At 42.5% G+C, this 22,595-nt stretch overlaps 1 protein-coding gene and 1 pseudogene across 1 annotated transcript; one reads left to right on the forward strand and one right to left on the reverse strand.

Annotated features, from left to right (window-relative positions):
• Window positions 1-15,124: 15,124 nt before the first annotated feature.
• Window positions 15,125-18,812, reverse strand: LOC121579474 (annotated as a pseudogene).
• Window positions 18,813-19,914: 1,102 nt separating this feature from the next.
• LOC121579473 (coiled-coil domain-containing protein 85B-like) lies at window positions 19,915-21,642 on the forward strand. The gene is made up of 2 exons (XM_041894077.2): window positions 19,915-21,017; window positions 21,094-21,642. The coding sequence occupies exons 1-2, from the start codon at window positions 20,421-20,423 to the stop codon at window positions 21,121-21,123; spliced, it is 627 nt and encodes a 208-aa protein (XP_041750011.1). The 5' UTR covers window positions 19,915-20,420; the 3' UTR covers window positions 21,124-21,642.
• The last annotated feature ends 953 nt before the right edge of the window (window positions 21,643-22,595 follow it).

The following is a 22,595-nucleotide window of genomic DNA, read 5'->3' on the forward strand; positions in this document are numbered from 1 at the left end:
AGGTCCAAAATACTTCTCAACAGCTTCTACCCCCAAGCCATAAGACTCCTGAACAGCTAATCATGGCTACCCAGACTATTTGCACTGCCCCCCCACCCCATCTTTTTACGCTGCTGCTACTCTTGTTAATTATTGATGCATAGTCACTTTAACTCTACCCACATGTACATATTACTTCAACTACCTCAACTAGCCGGTGCCCCCACGCACATTGACTCTGCACCGGTACCCCCCTGTATATATAGCCTCCCTACTGTTATTTTATTTTACTTCTGCTCTTTTTTTCTCAACACTTCTTTGTTGTTTTATTCTACTTTTTTTTATTAAAAATAAATGCACTGTTGGTTAAGTAAGCATTTCACTGTAATGTCTGCACCTGTTGTATTCGGCGCATGTGGCCAATAAAATTTGATTTGATCTCCCTCTGTCTGGGGCTCCATGCAAGATCTCACCTTGTGGAGTTGCAATGATCATGAGAATGGTGAGGAATCAGCCCAGAACTACACGGGAGGATCTTGTCAATGATCTCAAGGCAGCTGGGACCATAGTCACCAAGAAAACAATTGGTAACACACTACGCCGTGAAGGACTGAAATCCTGCAGCGCCCGCAAGGTCCCCCTGCTCAAGAAAGCACATATACAGGGACGTCTGAAGTTCGCCAATGAACATCTGAATGATTCAGAGGAGAACTGGGTGAAAGTGTTGTGGTCAGATGAGACCAAAATTGAGCTCTTTGGCATCAACTCAACTCGCCGTGTTTGGAGGAGGAGGAATGCTGCCTATGATCCCAAGAACACCATCCCCACCGTCAAACATGGAGGTGGAAACATTATGCTTTGGGGGTGTTTTTCTGCTAAGGGGACAGGACAACTTCACCGCATCAAAGGGACGATGGACGGGGCCATGTACCGTCAAATCTTGGGTGAGAACCTCCTTCCCTCAGCCAGGGCATTGAAAATGGGTCGTGCATGGGTATTCCAGCATGACAATGACCCAAAACACACGGCCAAGGCAACAAAGGAGTGGCTCAAGAAGAAGCACATTAAGGTCCTGGAGTGGCCTAGCCAGTCTCCAGACCTTAATCCCATAGAAAATCTGTGGAGGGAGCTGAAGGTTTGAGTTGCCAAACGTCAGCCTCGAAACCTTAATGACTTGGAGAAGATCTGCAAAGAGGAGTGGGACAAAATCCCTCCTGAGAAGTGTGCAAACCTGGTGGCCAACTATAAGAAACGTCTGACCTCTGTGATTGCCAACAAGGGTTTTGCCACCAAGTACTAAGTCATGTTTTGCAGAGGGGTCAAATACTTATTTCCCTCATTAAAATGCAAATCAATTGATAACATTTTTGACATGCGTTTTTCTGGATTTTTTTGTTGTTATTCTGTCTCTCACTGTTCAAATAAACCTACCATTAAAATTATAGACTGATCATGTCTTTGTCAGCGGGCAAACGTACAAAATCAGCAGGGGATCAAATACTTTTTTCCCTCACTGTACAACTAATGAAACTTGAAACATGCAAACACACCATTCTTGCTGCGCGTTCTTATGTAAGGTTTGAGTAAACCAGGATTTCTTCTGAATACTCTAACTATTCTTGTTTTTTAATCAAGGGAATCAGATTCAGGCTTCTATGTTTCTGCCACTATGTGGGCGGCAGGTAGACTAGCGGTTAAGAGCGTTGGGCCAGAAACTGAAAGGTCGTTGGTTTGAATCCCCAAGCTGACTAGGTGAAAAATCTATCTGTGCCCTTGAGCAAGGCACTTAACCCTAGTTCGCTCTGGATAAGGCTGTCTGCTAAATGTACATTTATGTCGCGACATTGAGTTATACTGCTATTTCAGTCCACTGGCCGTGTGTGTGTGGGGCAAAGCTGAAAAAAAAAACTGTTTGTGTGAAAAAGAACATGATCAAGCGAGAATAACATCCATTTGTCAAAATAAGTATTTAGGTAACAGATGAGAACTGTGAATTATGTCTTAGGTAAGGGTCAATTCTAAAGTGGAACATTCACATATTGTCAACCTTTTGAACATGTATATGATGACATGACAATAACATCCATTTCTCAAAATAATTATTTAGGTAACAGATAACTGTGTTTCATGTCTTAGGTAGGAGTCAATTCTACAGCGGAGCATTCACATAAGCCCTGTTTATACTTGCCGTTAACATGCGTCCTTCGTCCTGATCTTGTTTGTTTACACTTACAAGATCTGATCACAATCAGATCACAATGCGTCTTTTAATCGTCTACACTTGTCCAAAAGTGTGGGCACAATCAGAATGTGGATAAGATCAAGACAAAGGCTGCATGTTAGAACCAGGTATAAACGGGCTACAACCACTTTTAGATTAATTTGAACTCTTACACAGCTACATGACTCACCAAGACGTCAGATCAACCATTTGGTTGATCTTTGACTGAATTGTTGATTTGAACCCTATTGTTGATTTTGTGTTAAAATGAGACAAAGAATGTGCATGTTGATGACCTCATGCAAATTCGACCAACTAGCCACATCGACGCAACATGATTACATTGATAAAGTAAGCTAAAATAACAAGGAGACTTTGTTGACTGAACCAATTGTTACCAACTTTTAAGTTAGGCTGTAGTATACACATTTAAAAGACGTTTAAACATGTAGTTAGGGTAATTTGGCAATTTAAAGTAAGATGCTAATCTATGGTAACTGCACATACTGTATACTGTAGTGTAATTATACTCCAATGTGATAGTATATTGAAGCAGTGTTCCTTGTATTGAAAGAGTGCATTTATCTGTGTCTGTACCTAAAGAAAATAAGCAAACGTGACAGAGTGAATGAAAGAGTTAGAAAAAAGATGGTCAGCAAGAGAACCCATTATTGGGCCTTAATGAAGCAGAAGAGGAGGTAAGAGAGAGGTTAAGCAGGTGCATGTGCAGGGAGGTGGAAGAGGAGGAACAGCAACTAAAAGGAACATCATTCATCCAAATGTTGGTTTCATCTCTTTAAATTTTAGTAACATGTCAAAACAACCATAAGTTGTAAAAGAAAAATCCAGACAGAATAGTAACAAACAATGTTAATTCTTTACAGTTAAGAGTGGACTATCTGGAGAACAGTTAGGAAGAGAAGAGAGCGACCCTGATGGAGAGAAAAATACCATACAGTATGACATGACATGGGCTGAAATGGTAGCTTTGAATGGATGTTTTTATCAGTTGCCTTGGTAACAAGATAATGGACCCTCTTGGCTAATCTTCTGTGCAGTAAGAAACTATTGAAAAGATGATGCACACTGCAGATTGATGCACACTAGATTCCAACTGTGTTATGGTGAACAAAAGGTGATAGGTTAATCTGTTAATATAACTGTAACGTGAAAATTACTGACTGGAATGTCTTGAACTATTGTGATGTACCCGTGTGCCAGCCATTTGCACCTTGTGCCAGTGTGCCATGCGTGCGTGTGTGTCAGAGGAGGCTGGTGAAGGGAGGACAACTTATAATCAATCAATCAATCAATCAATTTTATTTTATATAGCCCTTCTTACATCAGCTAATATCTCGAAGTGCTGTACAGAAACCCAGCCTAAAACCCCAAACAGCTAGTAATGCAGGTGTAGAAGCACGGTGGCTAGGAAAAACTCCCTAGAAAGGCGAAAGCCTAGGAAGAAACCTAGAGAGGAACCAGGCTATGAGGGGTGGCCAGTCCTCTTCTGGCTGTGCCGGTGGAGATTATAACAGAACCATGCCAAGATGTTCAAAAATGTTCATAAGTGACAAGCATGGTCAAATAATAATCAGGAATAAATCTCAGTTGGCTTTTCATAGCCGATCATTAAGAGTTGAAAACAGCAGGTCTGGGACAGGTAGGGGTTCCATAACCGCAGGCAGAACAGTTGAAACTGGAATAGCAGCAAGGCCAGGCGGACTGGGGACAGCAAGGAGTCACCACGGCCGGTAGTCCCGACGATGGTCCTAGGGCTCAGGTCTCTCAGTTGGCTTTTCATAGCCGATCATTAAAGAGTTGAAAACAGCAGGTCTGGGACAGGTAGGGGTTTTCGTAGCCGCAGGCAGAACAGTTGAAACTGGAATAGCAGCAAGGCCAGGCGGACTGGGGACAGCAAGGTGTCATCATGCCCGGTAGTCCTGACGTATGGTCCTAGGGCTCAGGTTCTCAGAGAGAAAGAGAGAACGAGAGAATTAGAGAGAGCATACTTAAATTCACACAGGACACTGGATAAGACAGGAGAAGTACTCCAGGTATAACCAACCAACCCCAGCCCCCGACACATAAACTACTGCAGCATAAATACTGGAGGCTGAGACAGGAGCGGTCCGGAGACACTGTGGCCCCATCCGAAGAAACCCCGACAGGGCCAAACAGGAAGGATATAACCCCACCCACTCCGCCAAAGCACAGCCCCCACCACTAGAGGGATATCCCCAACCACCAACTTACAATCCTGAGACAAGGCCGAGTATAGCCACACAGAGGTCTCCACCACAGCACAAACCAAGGGGGGCGCCAACCCAGACAGGAAGATCACGTCAGTAACTCAACCCACTCAAGTGACGCACCCCTCCCAGGGACGGCATGAAAGAGCACCAGCAAGCCAGTGACTCAGCCCCTGCAACAGGGTTAGAGGCAGAGAACCCCAGTGGAGAGGGGAACCGGCCCGGCAGAGACAGCAAGGGCTGTTCGTTGCTCCAGCCTTTCCGTTCACCTTCACACTCCTGGGCCAGACTACACTCAATCATATGACCTACTGAAGAGATAAGTCTTCAGTAAAGACTTAAAGGTTGAGACCGAGTCTGCGTCTCTCACACATGGGTAGGCAGACTGTTCCATAAAAATGGAGATCTATAGGAGAAAGCCCTGCCTCCCGCTGTTTGCTTAGAAATTCTAGGGACAATTAGGAGGCCTCGTCTTGTGACCGTAGCGTACGTATTGGTATGTACGGCAGGACCAACTCGGAAAGATAGGTAGGAGCAAGCCCATGTAACGCTTTATAGGTTAACAGTAAAACCTTGAAATCAGCCCTTGCCTTAACAGGAAGCCAGTGTAGGGAAGCTAGCACTGGAGTAATATGATCAAATTTCTTGGTTCTAGTCAGGATTCTAGCAGCCGTATTTAGCACTAACTGAAGTTTATTTAGTGCTTTATCCGGGTAGCCGGAAAATAGAGCATTGCAGTAGTCTAACCTAGAAGTAACAAATGCATGGATTAATTTTCCTGCATCATTTTTGGACAGAAAATTTCTGATTTTTGCAATGTTACGTAGATGGAAAAAAGCTGTCCTTGAAACAGTCTTGATATGTTCGTCAAAAGAGAGATCAGGGTCAAGAGTAACACCGAGGTCCTTCACAGTTTTATTTGAGACGACTTTACAACCATCTAGATGAATTGTCAGATTTAACAGAAGATCTCTTTGTTTCTTGGGACCTAGAACAAACATCTCTGTTTTGTCCGAGTTTAAAAAGTAAAGAGTTTTCAGCCATCCACTTCCTTATGTCTGAAACACAGGCTTCAGCGAGGGCAATTTTGGGGCTTCACCATGTTTCATTGAAATGTACAGCTGTGTGTCATCCGCATAGCAGTGAAAGTTAACATTATGTTTTCGAATAACATCCCCAAGAGGTAAAATATATAGTGAAAACAATAGTGGTCCTAAAACGGAACCTTGAGGAACACCCGAAATGTACAGTTGATTTGTCGGAGGACAGACCATTCACAGAGACAAACTGATATCTTTCCGACAGGTAGGATCTAAACCAGGCCAGAACTTGTCCGTGTAGACCAATTTGGGTTTCCCAGTCTCTCCAAAAGAATGTGGTGATCGATGGTGTCAAAGGCAGCAGCACTAAGGTCTAGTAGCACGAGGACAGATGCAGAGCCTCGGTCTGACGCCATTAAAAGGTCATTTACCACCTTCACAAGTGCAGTCTCAGTGCTATGATGGGGTCTAAAACCAGACTGAAGCATTTCGTATACATTGTTTGTCTTCAGAAAGGCGGTGAGTTGCTGCGCAACAGCTTTTTCTAAAATTTTTGAGAGGAATGGAAGATTCGATATAGGCCGATAGTTTTTTATATTTTCCGGGTCAAGGTTTGGCTTTTTCAAGAGAGGCTTTATCACTGCCACTTTTAGTGAGTTTGGTACACATCCGGTGGATAGAGAGCTGTTTATTATGTTCAACATGTCTGGCACGGAATAAATCAATCAGTATCAAAAACATATTTGGTATGTTCCATTCCAGCCATTACAATGAGCCCGTCCTCCGATTTAAAGCATCACCAGCCACCACTGGTCTGTATGTGTGTGCATGAGCATGTGTGTTTGTGGTGACACAGAATTATGGAAGAATGGTTTCACAACTTGCTTTGCCCCAAGCAGATTTTTTTAAAGATACATGTACAGTGGGGAAAAAAGTATTTAGTCAGCCACCAATTGTGCAAGTTCTCCCACTTAAAAAGATGAGAGAGGCCTGTAATTTTCATCATAGGTACACGTAAACTATGACAGACAAAATGAGAAAGAAAAATCCAGAAAATCACATTGTAGGATTTTTAATGAATGTATTAGCAAATTATGCTGGAAAATAAGTATTTGGTCATTAACAAAAGTTTCTCAATACTTTGTTATATACCCTTTGTTGGCAATGACACAGGTCAAACGTTTTCTGTAAGTCTTCACAAGGTTTTCACACACTGTTGCTGGTATTTTGGCCCATTCCTCCATGCAGATCTCCTCTAGAGCAGTGATGTTTTGGGGCTGTCGCTGGACAACACGGACTTTCAACTCCCTCCAAAGATGTTCTATGGGGTTGAGATCTGGAGACTGGCTAGGCCACTCCAGGACCTTGAAATTCTTCTTACGAAGCCACTCCTTCGTTGCCCGGGCGGTGTGTTTGGGATCATTGTCATGCTGAAAGACCCAGCCACATTTCATCTTCAATGCCCTTGCTGATGGAAGGAGGTTTTCACTCAAAATCTCACGATACATGGCCCCATTCATTCTTTCCTTTACACGGATCAGTCGTCCTAGTCCCTTTGCTGAAAAACAGCCCCAAAGCATGATGTTTCCACCCCCATGCTTCACAGTAGGTATGGTGTTCTTTGGATGCAACTCAGCATTCTTTGTCCTCCAAACACGACGAGTTGAGTTTTTACCAAAAAGTTATATTTTGGTTTCATCTGACCATATGACATTCTCCCAATCCTCTTCTGGATCATCCAAATGCACTCTAGCAAACTTCAGACGGGCCTGGACATGTACTGGCTTAAGCAGGGGGACACGTCTGGCACTGCAGGATTTGAGTCCCTGGCGGTGTAGTATGTTACTGATGGTAGGCTTTGTTACTTTGGTCCCAGCTCTCTGCAGGTCATTCACTAGGTCCCCCCACGGGGTGAGATCTTGCATGGAGCCCCAGATCAAGGGAGATTATCAGTGGTCTTGTATGTCTTCCATTTCCTAATAATTGCTCCCACAGTTGATTTCTTCAAACCAAGCTGCTTACCTATTGCAGATTCAGTCTTCCCAGCCTGGTGCAGGTCTACAATTTTGTTTCTGGTGTCCTTTGACAGCTCTTTGGTCTTGGCCATAGTGGAGTTTGGAGTGTGACTGTTTGAGGTTGTGGACAGGTGTCTTTTATACTGATAACAAGTTCAAACAGGTGCCATTAATACAGGTAACGAGTGGAGGACAGAGGAGCCTCTTAAAGAAGAAGTTACAGGTCTGTGAGAGCCAGAAATCTTGCTTGTTTCTAGGTGACCAAATACTTATTTTCAACCATAATTTGCAAATAAATTCATTAAAAATCCTACAATGGGATTTTCTGGATTTTTGTTTCTCAATTTGTTTGTCATAGTTGACGTGTACCTATGATGAAAATTACAGGCCTCTCTCATCTTTTTAAGTGGGAGAACTTGCACAATTGGTGGCTGACTAAATACTTTTTCCCCCCACTGTATAGTAGTAATGTGTCTGAGAAATGTTCCTGTCTCATGTCCTTAACAGTTCTTCTCATCTCACATCTGTCTCCCACTCTCTATTTCTGTTCCTGCACTCTTCCTTTCTCTTTGCTCCATCTCTCTCCTCAGAAGGCGTATGGCTCTACAAAGACAGACAGTTGTAGGGCAGAGCTGGTCTGATAGCTCATGAAGGGCGGCAGGTAGCTTAGTGGGTAAGAGCGTTGTGCCAGTAACCGAAAGGTCGCTGGTTCTAATCCCCGAGCCGACTAGGTGAAAAATCTGTCGATGTGCCCTTGAGCAAGGCACTTAACCCTAATTGCTCCTGTAAGTCGCTCTGGATAAGAGCGTCTGCTAAATGACAAAAAAAAAAAAAAGGGGTTAACAGACACCATCTCCAGCTCCAGGGTGTACTCTTCGGGACCGGTCACAGCACGGGTCTGAACCAGCATGGCACTGATGTTGTTAATTTGCTGTGAAAAAATAGAGGGAGGTGTATGGAAGTGAAGGACTGAATCATCATCATTTTAACTCAGTATTCTGTCTTCAAAACCAATCATTCTTGTTCCCCTACTACTGTAGTAGGCAGTATTAGATATTAGCTCTTGATAGGTATTTTTGTGTAACATGCAGACGTCTAGACATTCTAGACATTCAAATTTCTACCAGCATGTCACCTGTGCAACTAGAGGCCGAAAAAAGCTCTAGATCACCTTTACTCCACACACAGAGATTGTCACGCTCGTCATAATGATTGGACCAAGGCGCAGCGTGATATGCCTACATCTCTTTAATAGTGTACTAGCAACACGATACAAAATACAAAACAACAAAACGAAACGTGAAGTCCTCGGTCATGAACACAAACCAACACGGAACAAGATCCCACAAAACACAAGTGCACAACAGGCTGCCTAAGTATGGTACCCAATCAGAGACAACAAGCAACAGCTGATTCTCGTTGCCTCTGATTGAGAACCACCCCGGCCAACATAGAACCACATAACCTAGAACAGAACATAGAAAACGAAACATAGACACTACACAAAGAAACTAACACCCTGGCTCAACATACAAGAGTCCCCAGAGCCAGGGCGTGACAGAGATGCATACAAAGCTCTCCCTCGCCCTGCATTTGGCAAATCTGACCATAACTCTATCCTCCAGATTCCTGCTCAAATGCAAAAACTCAAACAGTACCAGTGACGCGCTCAATCCTGAAGTGGTCAGATGACACAGATGCTAAGCTACAGGGCTGTTTCGCTAGTACAGACTAGAATATGTTCCGGGACTCATCCGATGGCATTGAGGAGTTTACCACATCAGTCACCAGCTTCATTAATAAGTGCATTGATGATGTCATCCCCACAGTGACTGTACGTACAGTTGAAGTCGGAAGTTTACATACACTTGGGTTGGAGTCATTAAAACTCGTTTTTCAACCACGCCACACATTTCTTGTTAACAAACTATCGTTTTGGCAAGTCGGTTAGGACATCTACTTTGTGCATGACACACGTACTTTTTCCAACAATTGTTTACAGACAGATTATTTCACTTATAATTCACTGTATCACAATTCCAGTGGGTCAGAAGTTTACATACACTAAATTGACTGTGCCTATAAACAGCTTGTAAAATTCCAGAAAATTATGTCATGGCTTTAGAAGCTTCTGATAGGCTAATTGACATAATTTGAGTCAATTGGAGGTGTACCTGTGGATGTATTTCAAGGCCTACCTTCAAACTCAGTGGCTCTTTGCTTGACATCATGGGAAAATCAAAATAAATCAGCCAAGACCTCAGAATTTTATTTTTAGACCTCCACAGGTTTGGTTCATCCTTGGGAGCAATTTCCAAACGCCTGAAGGTACCACGTTCATCTGTACAAACAATAGTACGCAAGTATAAACACCATGGGACCACGCAGCCGTCATACCGCTCAGGAAGGAGACGCCTTCTGTCTCCTAGAGATTAACGTACTTTGGTGCGAAAAGTGAAAATCAATCCCAGAACAACAGCAAAGGACCTTGTGAAGATGCTGGAGGAAACAGGTACAAAAGTATCTATATTCACAGTAAAATCAGTCCTATATCGACATAACCTGAAAGGCCGCTCAACAAGGAAGAAGCCACTGCTCCAAAACCGCCATAAAAAAGCCAGACTACGGTTTGCAACTGCACATGGGGCCAAAGATCGTACTTTTTGGAGAAATGTCCTCTGGTCTGATGAAACAAAAATAGAACTGTTTGGCCATAATGACCATCGTTATGTTTGGAGGAAAAATGGGGGTACCTTGCAAGCCGAAGAACACCATCCCAACCGTGAAGCATGGGGGTGGCAGCATCATGCTGTGGGGGTGCTTTGCTGCAGGAGGGACTGGTGCACTTCACAAAATAGATGGCATCATGAGGAAATAAAATTATGTGGATATATTGAAGCAACATCTCAAGATATCAGTCAGGAAGTTAAAGCTTGGTTGCAAATGGGTCTTCCAAATGGACAATGACCCCAAGCATACTTCCAAAATTGTGGCAAAATGGCTTAAGGACAACAAAGTCAAGGTATTGGAGTGGCCATCACAAAGCCCTGACCTCAACCCTATAGAACATTTGTGGGCAGAACTGAAAAGGCGTGTGCGAGAAGGAGGCCTACAAACCTGACTCAATTACAACAGCTCTGTCAGGAGGAATGGGCCAAAATTCACCCAACTTATTGTGGGAAGCTTGTGGCAGGCTACCCGAAACGTTTGACCCAAGTTAAACAATTTAAAGGCAATGCTACCAAATACTAATTGAGTGTATGTAAACTTCTGACCCACTGGGAATGTGATGAAAGAAATAAAAGCTGAAATAAATCACTCTCTACTATTATTCTGACATTTCACATTCTTAAAATAAAGTGGTGATCCTAACTGACCTAAGACAGGGAATCTTTACTAGGATTAAATGTCAGGAATTGTAAAAACTGAGTTTAAATGTATTTGGCTAAGGTGTATGTAAACTTCTGACTTCCACTGTACATATCCCAACCACAGTCATGGATTATAGGCAACATCCGCACTGAGCTAAAGGCTTGAGCTGCCACTTTCAAGAAGCATGACACTAACCCAGACACTTATAATAAATCCCACTACGCCCTCCATTGAACCACCCAACAGGCAAAGCGTCAATACAGGACTAAGATCGAATCCTACTACACCGGCTCTGACGCTCTTCGGATGTGGCAGGGCTTGCCAACTATCACGGATTACAAAGGGAAACCCATCCGCGAGCTGCCCAGTGACACGAGCCTTCCAGATGAGCTAAATACCTTCTATACTCACTTCGAGGCAAGCAACACTGAACCATGCGTGAGAGCACCAGCTGTTCCAGACGAATGTGTGATCATGCTCTCTGTAGCCAATGTGAGTAATACCTTTAAACAGGTTAACATTCGCAAGGCTGCAGGGACAGACGGACTACCAGGGCATGTACTCAAAGCATTCGCTGACCAGCTGGCAAGTGTCTTCACTGACATTTTCAACCTCTCCCTGACCCAGTCTGTAATAACTACATGTTTCAAGCAGACCACCATAGTACCTGTGCCCAAGAACGGCAAGGTAACCTGTCTAAATGACTATCACCCCTTAAGCACTCACATCTGCAGCCATCAAATGCTTTGAAAGGATGGTCATGGCTCACATCAACACCATCATCCGAGACACCTTGGACCCACTCCAATTCGCATACCGTTCCAACAGATCCACAGATGACACAATCGCAAGGCCTCGTAGGACTTCACAGGCAGGGTGGCCACTGACTGGCTGGAGGGTTCAGGGGTGGTGATGACAGAGGCAGAGCGTGGGAGACACAGGTAGCCGCCATAGTGGTTAAAACACTTCATCTCCCCCCAGCAGGCTTCTGCAATAGTCTCACACTCATTGATATGTGAAAGATCAATGAGACAGAAGATAAGTGAAAAGCCAGTACAGTGTGACATCATCCGCTCATAAGCACAGTGACATAACTTTTTCATACACACCCCTCGCTTTAACATTACAACCAAAATAAACCACCCACCTTTACAGTGCTGACTCTGAACATCCCACTCATAACCATCTGTGCACTCCTGAGAGAGAGCGAGAGAGAGCGAGAGAGAGAGAGAGAGAGAGAGAGAGAGAGAGAGAGGTTGCAGTGTTGACTGTATGCTTTCTCTGAAGTAAAGTGTGTCAACGCTAAAGTGCCATAGCATGCATGCACATAATAAATATTACAAGAGGGACTCCGGTACATATGGAATGAATGGGCATTGTTATGGAGAGGTGTACATGTTGGATGGAGAAAGGCATGAAGTGGCTTTCAGAAGGGATAGAGTGAATAAGGTAAGCAAGGAAAAAGTCATGAGAAGGAAGAGAAGTGAAGATTGACGTACAGTGAGGAAAAAAAGTATTTGATCCCCTGCTGATTTTGTACGTTTGCCCACTGACAAAGAAATGATCAGTCTATAATTTTTATGGTAGGTTTATTTGAACAGTGAGAGACAGAATAAATAAAAAAAATCCAGAAAAAAGCATGTCAAAAATGTTATACATTTATTTGCATTTTAATGAGGGAAATAAGTATTTGACCCCTCTGCAAAACATGACTTAGTACTTGGTGGCAAAACCCTTGTTGGCAATCACAGAGGTCAGACGTTTCTTGTAGTTGGCCACCAGGTTTGCACACATCTCAGGAGGGATTTTGTCCCACTCCTCTTTGCAGATCTTCTCCAAGTCATTAAGGTTTAGAGGCTGATGTTTGGCAACTCGAACCTTCAGCTCCCTCCACAGATTTTCTATGGGATTAAGGTCTGGAGACTGGCTAGGCCACTCCAGGACCTTAATGTGCTTCTTCTTGAGCCACTTCTTTGTTGCCTTGGCCGTGTGTTTTGGGTCATTGTCATGCTGGAATACCCATCCACGACCCATTTTCAATGCCCTGGCTGAGGGAAGGAGGTTCTCACCCAAGATTTGACGGTACATGGCCCCGTCCATCGTCCCTTTCATGCGGTGAAGTTGTCCTGTCCCCTTAGCAGAAAAACACCCCCAAAGCATAATGTTTCCACCTCCATGTTTGAAGGTAGGAATGGTGTTCTTGGGATTATAGGCAGCATTCCTCCTCCTCCAAACACGGCGAGTTGAGTTGATGCCAAAGAGCTCAATTTTGGTCTCATCTGACCACAACACTTTCACCCAGTTCTCCTCTTAATCATTCAGATGTTCATTGGCAAACTTCAGACGGGCCTGTATATGTGCTTTCTTGAGCAGGGGGACCTTGAGGGTGCTGCAGGATTTCAGTCCTTCACGGTGTAGTGTGTTACCAATTGTTTTCTTGGTGACTATGGTCCCAGCTGCCTTGAGATCATTGACAAGATCCTCCCGTGTAGTTCTGGGCTGATTCCTCACCGTTCTCATGATCATTGCAACTCCACAAGGTGAGATCTTGCATGGAGCCCCCGGCAGAGGGAGATCAAATCAAATTTTATTGGCCACATGCGCCGAATACAACAGGTGCAGACATTACAGTGAAATGCTTACTTAACCAACAGCCCCAGGCCGAGGGAGATTGACAGTTATTTTGTGTTTCTTCCATTTGCGAATAATCACACCAACTGTTATCACTTTCTCACCAATCTGCTTGGCGATGGTCTTGTAGCCCATTCCAGCCTTGTGTAGGTCTACAATCTTGTCCCTGACATCCTTGGAGAGCTCTTTGGTCTTGGCCATGGTGGAGATTTTTGAATCTGATTGATTGATTGCTTCTGTGGACAGGTGTCTTTTATACAGGTAACAAACTGAGATTAGGAGCACTCCCTTTAAGAGTGTGCTCCTAATCTCAACTCGTTACCTGTATAAAAGACACCTGGGAGCCAGAAATCTTTCTGATTGAGAGGGGGTCAAATACTTATTTCCCTCATTAAAATGCAAATCAATTTATAACATTTTTTACATGTGTTTTTCTGGATTTTTTTGTTGTTATTCTGTCTCTCACTGTTCAAATAAACCTACCATTAAAATTATAGACTGATCATTTCTTTGTCAGTGGGCAAACGTACAAAATCAGCGGGGGATCAAATACTTTTTTCCCTCACTGTATCCTTACCGTGAGGCCGTCACCTTCTGGAGGTGACTGAGACTTTGTACGTTGGAGGAGACAGACTCACACACACATAACAACACAAACGTTCCCTGCATACTCACTCCTACACACAAGCAAACAAACAGAGAGCAGGTAGCGGACACAAACAAATGCTGCAGTCACTCGATTACAATCACACACAAACCCCTCTGTCAGTCATACATAAATGTACAGGCAAAATCCAACAACACGGAGAGAGGAAGCAGAGTGCTATTCCAGAGTCTATGAGAGACACAAAAAGAGAGAGAGAAGTTAAGTATGACAGTGGCACAAACAGTAATACTTGTCCTATGTGCACGTATCCCAATTCAGACTGTGCATGAATTGCTTGCCATGTTCAGTTTCTCCCATGTGGTGACCTGAACAGAACTGCATTATGTAAAATAGATCAATTTAGGCCCATACCTTTTCATCTGTTAAACTAATGGTCACACTGGAAGACAGAGTAGACTACCAAATGGCCTCATGCTTGATTTATGTATAGTACGTGCAGAACAATGTGTGGCACTGTAGTCGCCATAGTGGTTAAAACACTGCGCTCTAGGGAAAGGACATACCTGGATTCAATCAAACCCAGTCCTTACATTATCTTGCAGAAGTTAAGCTACTCTAAAGCTACCTTAAGAAAAATACAATTTAGTTAACTTAAGTTACTTTGAAAAAGTAGTTCACTACATCCAAATTACTTCATGAAAAAGTATCATATGTAAATCTGAAATGTCGTAGAATACAAATTGTAAGAACACAGATCACAGTGTAGTCATTTATACTATTAAACACAAAAACGATATTTCAAGTGAGAACTAGGCAGGTCTGATGCCGAAAAAGAAAGCAAATGATTGCCTACTTCAGCCATATTTTATTTTAGCTAAAAAAGTAGTCTGTAGTTCCAGTAGTTAGCTACACCACTACATGGCAAAAACGAACTACTGAAAACACTACCAAGATTTGAATTTTGTTCAACTACCACCAAGCTACTGCAAAATGTAGTTTAATTACTAGTGGAACTACATGTAGTTCACTACTCCCCAACACTGGTAAAGTCTCAGTTCAGGCCCAAACCCCCCTCCCAGACAACCCTGACCAACTGTAGCTCCCTGCTGCTAACCACCTCCTTATAACACACATAGAAACACACACACACACAAACACACACATAACCTACAAACAGACCCTCACACTTTCACAAACATTTACTAAACAGTTTAAACATCTTTCTTAAACAAATATCTTTACTTTATTTAAATCACAATTTGCACATCAGAAGATGTTCATTCATTATATTTATAGGGGGGACTGAAGAGACAGAAGGAGACCGAGAGAACTAGGTAATATCAGGGAGAGGTGGAGAAGTGGACTGTACTGGGCTGAGGTAGTTACGTAAATGCATGAGGGACGACTGAGATTCACAGTAAGATCAATAAAGATCAATAAGGAGGTCCAGACCAACGTGATCAATAAGGAGGTCCAGACCAACGTGATCAATAAGGAGGTCCAGACCAACGTGATCAATAAGGAGGTCCAGACCAACGTGCAGGGATCTGCTTATTCGTTGTACATTTGGAGGATGCAGCTTTTGATGACGCCAGTTTATTTACATACATGTCTAAGATCATGTCTAAGATCATGTCAAATTTGTTTCTACAATCTATAATGCCAAAAAGTGGAATTCACTACAAGTTTTGGAAACATGTTAAAAAGGTAATTGTCACATAAAATAACAAGTTAATTTGCCACAAGGTCGATGAATAAATCTCTGACATCTTTGGTATTTGTGTGTTTAGATGCAAGGTTTATCAGAACTCTAGAAAGATTCTGTGTGCAGAGAGATCGTGAGATAGAAAAAGAGAGCAACAAATAAATTCTTACAACTTAAAACAGATTCAAATTCCATCCATATTGTTTTCTTTCAGTGGGGGGAGAGATGTGGGATGTTCATCTCAATCTGAATAGGAATCAAAGTCTGAAATGTAAGACTATTCGATTCATATTACACAGTAGTTCCATATAGCTTTGATATATTTTACTTTAACTTATTAATTTATCATTATTTAGACACTTTTGAGTTGAAAATAACTATTGAATATAGTGAATATAGTATTTAACTTCTGGTTAAAAACAACTCCAACTCTGATATGTACATATCTTAGTCTGTGAAGCACTTATCAGTTGCTCACTTTGAAGTTAGTCTCCATCAACTTGTAGACTTAGATGTTTCCCCTCAGAGAAGCACACACCAGGCTAAGAAGCGAGACAAGCGGAGAGAAAAGAGTCAAGAGGGGGACCAGAAAAGACATCAATGATTAATCATTTCTATAACTCTCAACATCAACCCACACAAGCACTTTCATACACATGGTTCACCCATCTTACATTTTATGTTGGTCCAGCATGTCTTTGTCATTAACCAAAACCTTCAGATCTTTCAGTTCATGCAGAAACTCTTTATTTTGGTCAACATCCATATCCTCCATCAAGCTATCTGTGAAGAGACAGAGACAAAAAAAAACTAATGGGATCTGGTGCCAGAAAGCCGAATATGTCCTGCATTGTTTGTGACAACAGCTTTGGGTTCAAATAATTATTTATATTATGCCAACAATTTTTCATGGGACTGTCTTCTTGCATTCTCTACTAAATTTAGCAGCATTGTGCATGCTTTGGTGCCATCAATGACTGGTCACATCAACAGAGATGCATCTTACCCACTGCTACTATTGTCCAGTAACTGATGAGCTGGTCTGCACAGAAGGCAAAGTCCTGGAAGGAGAGGTACTGCAGCTTCCTCTTTCCTGTCTCAAAATGGCTGTTTGCAAAGAACACAATGGCAGCATAGTCCCTGGAGGGATAGAGAGACAAGTTAGAGGGAGGCACAGTACGTTGGAGGGCCTGAACCTAAGGAAACTAACACAGGCAATTATCCTTTTATCATCCATCATTCTATAAACCATATAGTCAAATGGTCTATAAACAGTCACACAATAACATTTACCCAGGAATACACAGGTATGTTATTTCCTGTGAATATATATACTAGACTTATGGTTGACAGATCTCTTTCGCTACACTCTTTCTGTTTCTCCTTCCTTATTCCTCCCTCTGTCCTTCACTTTATTCTTGTATCCACCTTGCCAGTGTGTTGACAGCAAGAAGTGACGCTGTATGTTCTCCACTAGGGGGCCCTTGAGCTCCTCCACTACCTTGAACAACCGCTTGAAATTGTCAAACTAGAGAGAGAGAGCGACAGACAGACAGACAGACAGAGATGTGCTTCGTGTTGGTATGCTCTATATCAGATGACTTTTGTATTTCTATTCATGACCTCACCCTAAAAGCCCCATGGCTGGCAGGCAAATCGCTGCATGACAGTGCTTAAACTGGACAGATAATTAAATTACAGAGCAGTGGTGTCCAGCTGATGTCCTGGCCTGTCCTTCTGCATTTAAGCTGCTCTTGAATGACAGGTTCTTCTCAAGATGGGAGTTGTGTGTTAATACAGTCAGGAGTCACACTATATTAATGCAGCCCCTTCTCGGGGTGGTGTTTGTGTTAGTCTCACCTGTCTCCTGCAGCTCTTCAGTGTGATCCCTGTTTTAGAGCTGATGTCGTCCAGGTCATTATTGGTCCCTTTGGAGAAATTCTTCCCAGGGCACCTCTCTGGCAAACACACTGTCAAACTCATGGTGCCTGCAGAAAATAATAACACGCTGGTTAACTCTTCTCCATCTCACACACACACACGTCTGCACACACACACAGTATTTGTATTTGTTTCTGTGTCTATTTCTGTTTGCACACAAATTGTCCTTGGCTTTGGGAACAATAAAGATTTATGGAATTGAACACACACCTTTCAATTAGTATTCTCTAGTGCTGGGCAGGGATCTGGAAGAGTAGCCCAGTTTGGTGGGGAAATGTAAGAGACGTTCACACATCTGGAAGGTTCTGAACTGGTCCATGGTATCGCTGGTCAGAACCTCGGCATTCACTTCACACTCCAGTAATGCCCCCTCATCCATCAGCACCTTCACTGCATAACTCACTGTGAGGATAAGCAAGGCAGACATGGGAGAGAGACAATAGGATGTAACCTAAATTATGTCACGGTCTGGTCATTGACATTCTATTGTGGTGTGATTTCAAAACAAATGTAGGTAATAATCATACAGCAAAATCAGTCAATTCCTCTGTCACAAAGTGCAGTGTCACCACTACATCCATGTCATTCCAAAGTCTCAACCAAATAGGATAAAGACAAACCTGTGAGGCCGTCCAACCAAAGCTGATAGATGTCCATATCCATGATAGTTGGTTTCCCACAAACACATCCAGTTCCATAGACATCTTGTAAGCTAATGAGGAACAAAAAAAGACTGCAGAGTGTTAATTTAGGAAAGTCTAGTAGCTGAGTAGCTAAAAACAGTAGTCTACACTCTTGGAAAAAAATGTTCTGTATGGAACCAAAAAGGGTTCCATATATAACCCTATATGGAACTCAAGGGTTTTATATGGAACCAATTTTGGTTCCGTGAAGAAGAACCCCTGGCGTTCTGATCAAAGAACCTTTAGGGCAGGGGTACTCAACTCTTACCCTACGAGGTCCGGAGCCTGCTGGTTTTCTGTTCTACCTGATAAATAATTGCACACAACTTGTGTCCCAGGTCTAAATCAATCCCTGATTAAAGGGGAACAACGAAAAAATGCAGTGGAACTGGTTTCGAGGTCCAGAGTTGAGTTTGAGGAATTTAGGGGTTCCATATATGAAGCAAGCAATATAACCCTTTTTGGTTCTATCCAGAACCTTTTTTTTTTTAAGAGTGTGTACACAATCAGAATGATAGCCTATTTACATGAGGCCTTACAGAGGCATTCACTATTGATAGACTGCAAAGTTGATCCACTGAGTGTCATGTTTCTAGGTGAAGCTGGCATTAAAAGTCAGTGATCGATGACCCATTTAAAAGGGTATTCACACCACAACGATTATTATGTAACATAGCCACATAAGGGATTAACAATAATGATACTTAACCTTTAATTAGTTGTTATGTATCTGTCAAGTCGAGGGTAAAAGGTAGCCAGCTAAAATATTGCAGCAGGCACCTTAAGTTTGGGTAAACAGCATCTGCGAAGTTAAAACGTCGGGTTCTGCACAGAATTAGGGACAACAGATTATCAAATTTGCATAGACCTGCATTCAAAAGAACACTAAAAACTGCATAGAAACTAAAGGTAAATGACATTGAGAGATGTCTAGAGGTGTCTGCTGACAAGTAATTGGGTCTCCTCTCAAAATCCACAACAGAAAGCGCAACTTTGTTTCCCTTTGATGGCTATCTCTAGAGAATAGCACATTTGATACTAGACACTTACTGCCCTCTACTGCAGTGGATAAATTGGGTTTTCCGATTTTTGTTGTCAGCAGGTCAAGTCATGACCTTCAATAGCATTTAATGACAAGACAATAGCATATTTATCATTTGTACAACGAAAAAAACGTTACAATATTTCTAAAGTTTTCTAGCAAAATACTGTATGACTGGACGAGTTCTTTGAAGCGTTCAATGGCACGCAGGGCACTGTCCCTGGTGCTGAAATGAACAAAATTATGGAACGGTCCGTGGTCCTGAAATTATCAAAATTCTGGAGCTATCCACCGTGCTGAAATCAGCAACGTTTGTATGTAAACAGCTGAAGTTAAGCGTGTTCGCTGCATGGGATATATAATAAGATAGCCTAGACCAATAGGCCTATGTAGGCTATAGTTTGCCATTATATTTGCCTAATCTAAACACTGAGTACGGATATATTTCTTAGGTGACTTGAGCTGGGCATTGTCCTTTGTTCCAAAAATCTGTATGCGCATTTTCTGTGGACTAGACTTGAGCGCCCCCCTGGCGAAAGTGAGAAAATACTGTATTTTTTACATCAACATTAGTGGTGACGAACTATGTTCTTCTTAACCGGCAATTTTTAACAGCCATTTTTTCCTCGCGCTTTAGAAGAGGCATCGATACAAATCGCATATTATTCTAGGCAAGGCCTACATAAAACGCTCGTTTCACTTCGTATCGTGAAAATGACAATGACAGAGGCAATGTGGGGAAAGGCTTGTTTTGCAACATACATCCTCCGTAGCGTTGAGGATCAGGGCGTCGTGGAAAAATGAGGACAAACATTTTACGTCATCATCTTGTAAGCATTCCATTACCTATTTTATGAATGTTTATTTTTTGGCAAACCGGCATATTTTCCATGCATAGTCATTGAGCCGCACTCGCCTATACAGTAAAAGACAAAATGTGCAGCAACAGCGAGATTGACAGCCGAAAGCCATCTAAAATGTCCGACGAGGACTTATCATTCTCCAAAAAATATATCGTGGCCCTGTTACGCAAAGAGGAGGCCAACAAGAGGACAGCCCTTATACAACGAGGACGGTTAATTAAAGAAGTTAATAAACAACTACAGAAGCAATTACTCGAAATCAGGGAACTCAAAGTGGTCAATAATAGGCTTCAGGGGGAGAACCAAGAACTGAGAGAAGTATGTAGTTTCCTGGACGACGACCGAATGAAAGTAAAAACACTTTCGCTAGAGTGGCAACTCTTTGGACACCACGCCGCCAAAGTGATGCGCGAGGACTTGGGTGATCATCTGAAGAAGCTGGCTGATTTGGAACGAGTGCAAGACGGATTGGTAAAGGAGAATTTCGATCTCAAGGAACTGTGTGTTGTTCTGGGGGGTTGTGTCAGCAGAGGTGATTCTAGTCCTGGTGGGTCGTCCGAGTTGAGTTTACAGTATTTGGTGGCCCGGGACCTTGGAGACGGAAGTTCCAGCACTGGGAGCATCGGTAGTCCAGATCCTCCTCTTCTAGTGTGTTCCCCCGATGTGAGGGTGTCAACAAACTCCTTCAGGCAAATATAAGAGATGTTGTTAATCTCCTCTTCTAGTGTGTTCCCCCGATGTGAGGGTGTCAACAAACTCCTTCAGGCAAATATAAGAGATGTTGTTAATCTCACCTCAAGTCACATAAAAGGGGAATTAGTCGTTTTTGCTATGTTATAGATGTGTTATATCACAGGACATGTTCTTATCGCGCACTCAATATGGCGGGAGCTGACAATGGTGTTGAAATAAGCAACATACATCAGAGATGGCAATGTTTTCTCTAAAACAGTTTTATATTGACCGTTGGTGGGAATTTGTATTCTTATTCTCTTTTATTAGATTTCATCAAACATGATCCCTTTTACTTGCAGTTTTGTCATATTGATCTTCACACTAAGTGTTTATTTTCCCTGCATTCAATAATACTGTACACTTTTCTCTATGAATATCAGACTTATCTATCCTATCCTTTGAACTGGTTAGCCTTTTCTATGTTGTGTCTGTGCCCCTCATAGCCTGTCATCGTATTTGTAAGATAAAGACTGGTGTTGAATTGTCCAAAACTGTATAGATCTAATTGTGAAAACCCTTATGTTTTTATCCTGTTTTGATTAAAAGATTATGACAATGATCTGTACAGCTTGTTGTTTTTTTCATGACCCCTATTTGGATAGATTATAAACAATCACGTCTGTTACGTTCCCCAGCAAAAATGTCTCTCAAACAGAAGGGAAAACTAACAAAGAGTCACTGACCAACAACTAAAACAGGTGGGGTTTTAGGAGGGGTTATGAAAGGCACTTATAGGGTGTCCATTGAAAGTTGACTAGCAACAACAACTGGAACCTAAAAGACACCCACCATGAGCGCCCACTAAATTTGCCCAAGAAGAGGCAAACAAAAGAAAAACCCACACCAAACTTAAAGACAGGAAGGAAACCAAAAAGGTGGAGCAAAACAAAATCAGGGAAATCAGATAAAGGATTGTTTGTCTAGAAATCAAAATAGGGTGTGCCAACTAAAGGTGTTAACCTTCCGCATCTGTCAAGACAACTAGAGCACTGGGCCAGCCACTCTTAAATAGCACCTGGGCCAGCACAGGTGAAACAACTTCCCACTAACGAGAAGGCAACCAGCACAGGTGTTACACATACTGACCAACGAGGTGACCAATTGGTGTGCCCTATGGGCTAACGGGCTATACAGTGCCTTGCAAAAGTATTCATCCCCCCTGGCGTTTTTCCTATTTTGTTGCATTACAACCTGTAATTTAAATGGATTTTTATTTGGACTTCATGTAATGGACATACACAAAATAGTCCAAATTGGTGAAGTGAAATGAAAAAAATAACTTGTGAAAAAAAATTCAAAAAAATAGACAACGGAAAAGTGGTGCGTGCATATGTATGAAGCCCCTAAATAAGATCTGGTGCAACCAATTACCTTCAGAAGTCACATAAATAGTTAAATAAAGTCCACCGATGTGCAATCTAAGTGTCCCATGATCTCAGTATATATACACACACCTGTTCTGAAAGGCCCCAGAGTCTGCAACACCACTAAGCAACGGGCACCACCAAGCAA

The sequence above is a fragment of the Coregonus clupeaformis genome, chromosome 13 (assembly GCF_020615455.1).
Source record: "Coregonus clupeaformis isolate EN_2021a chromosome 13, ASM2061545v1, whole genome shotgun sequence".
Classification (NCBI taxonomy): domain Eukaryota; kingdom Metazoa; phylum Chordata; class Actinopteri; order Salmoniformes; family Salmonidae; genus Coregonus; species Coregonus clupeaformis.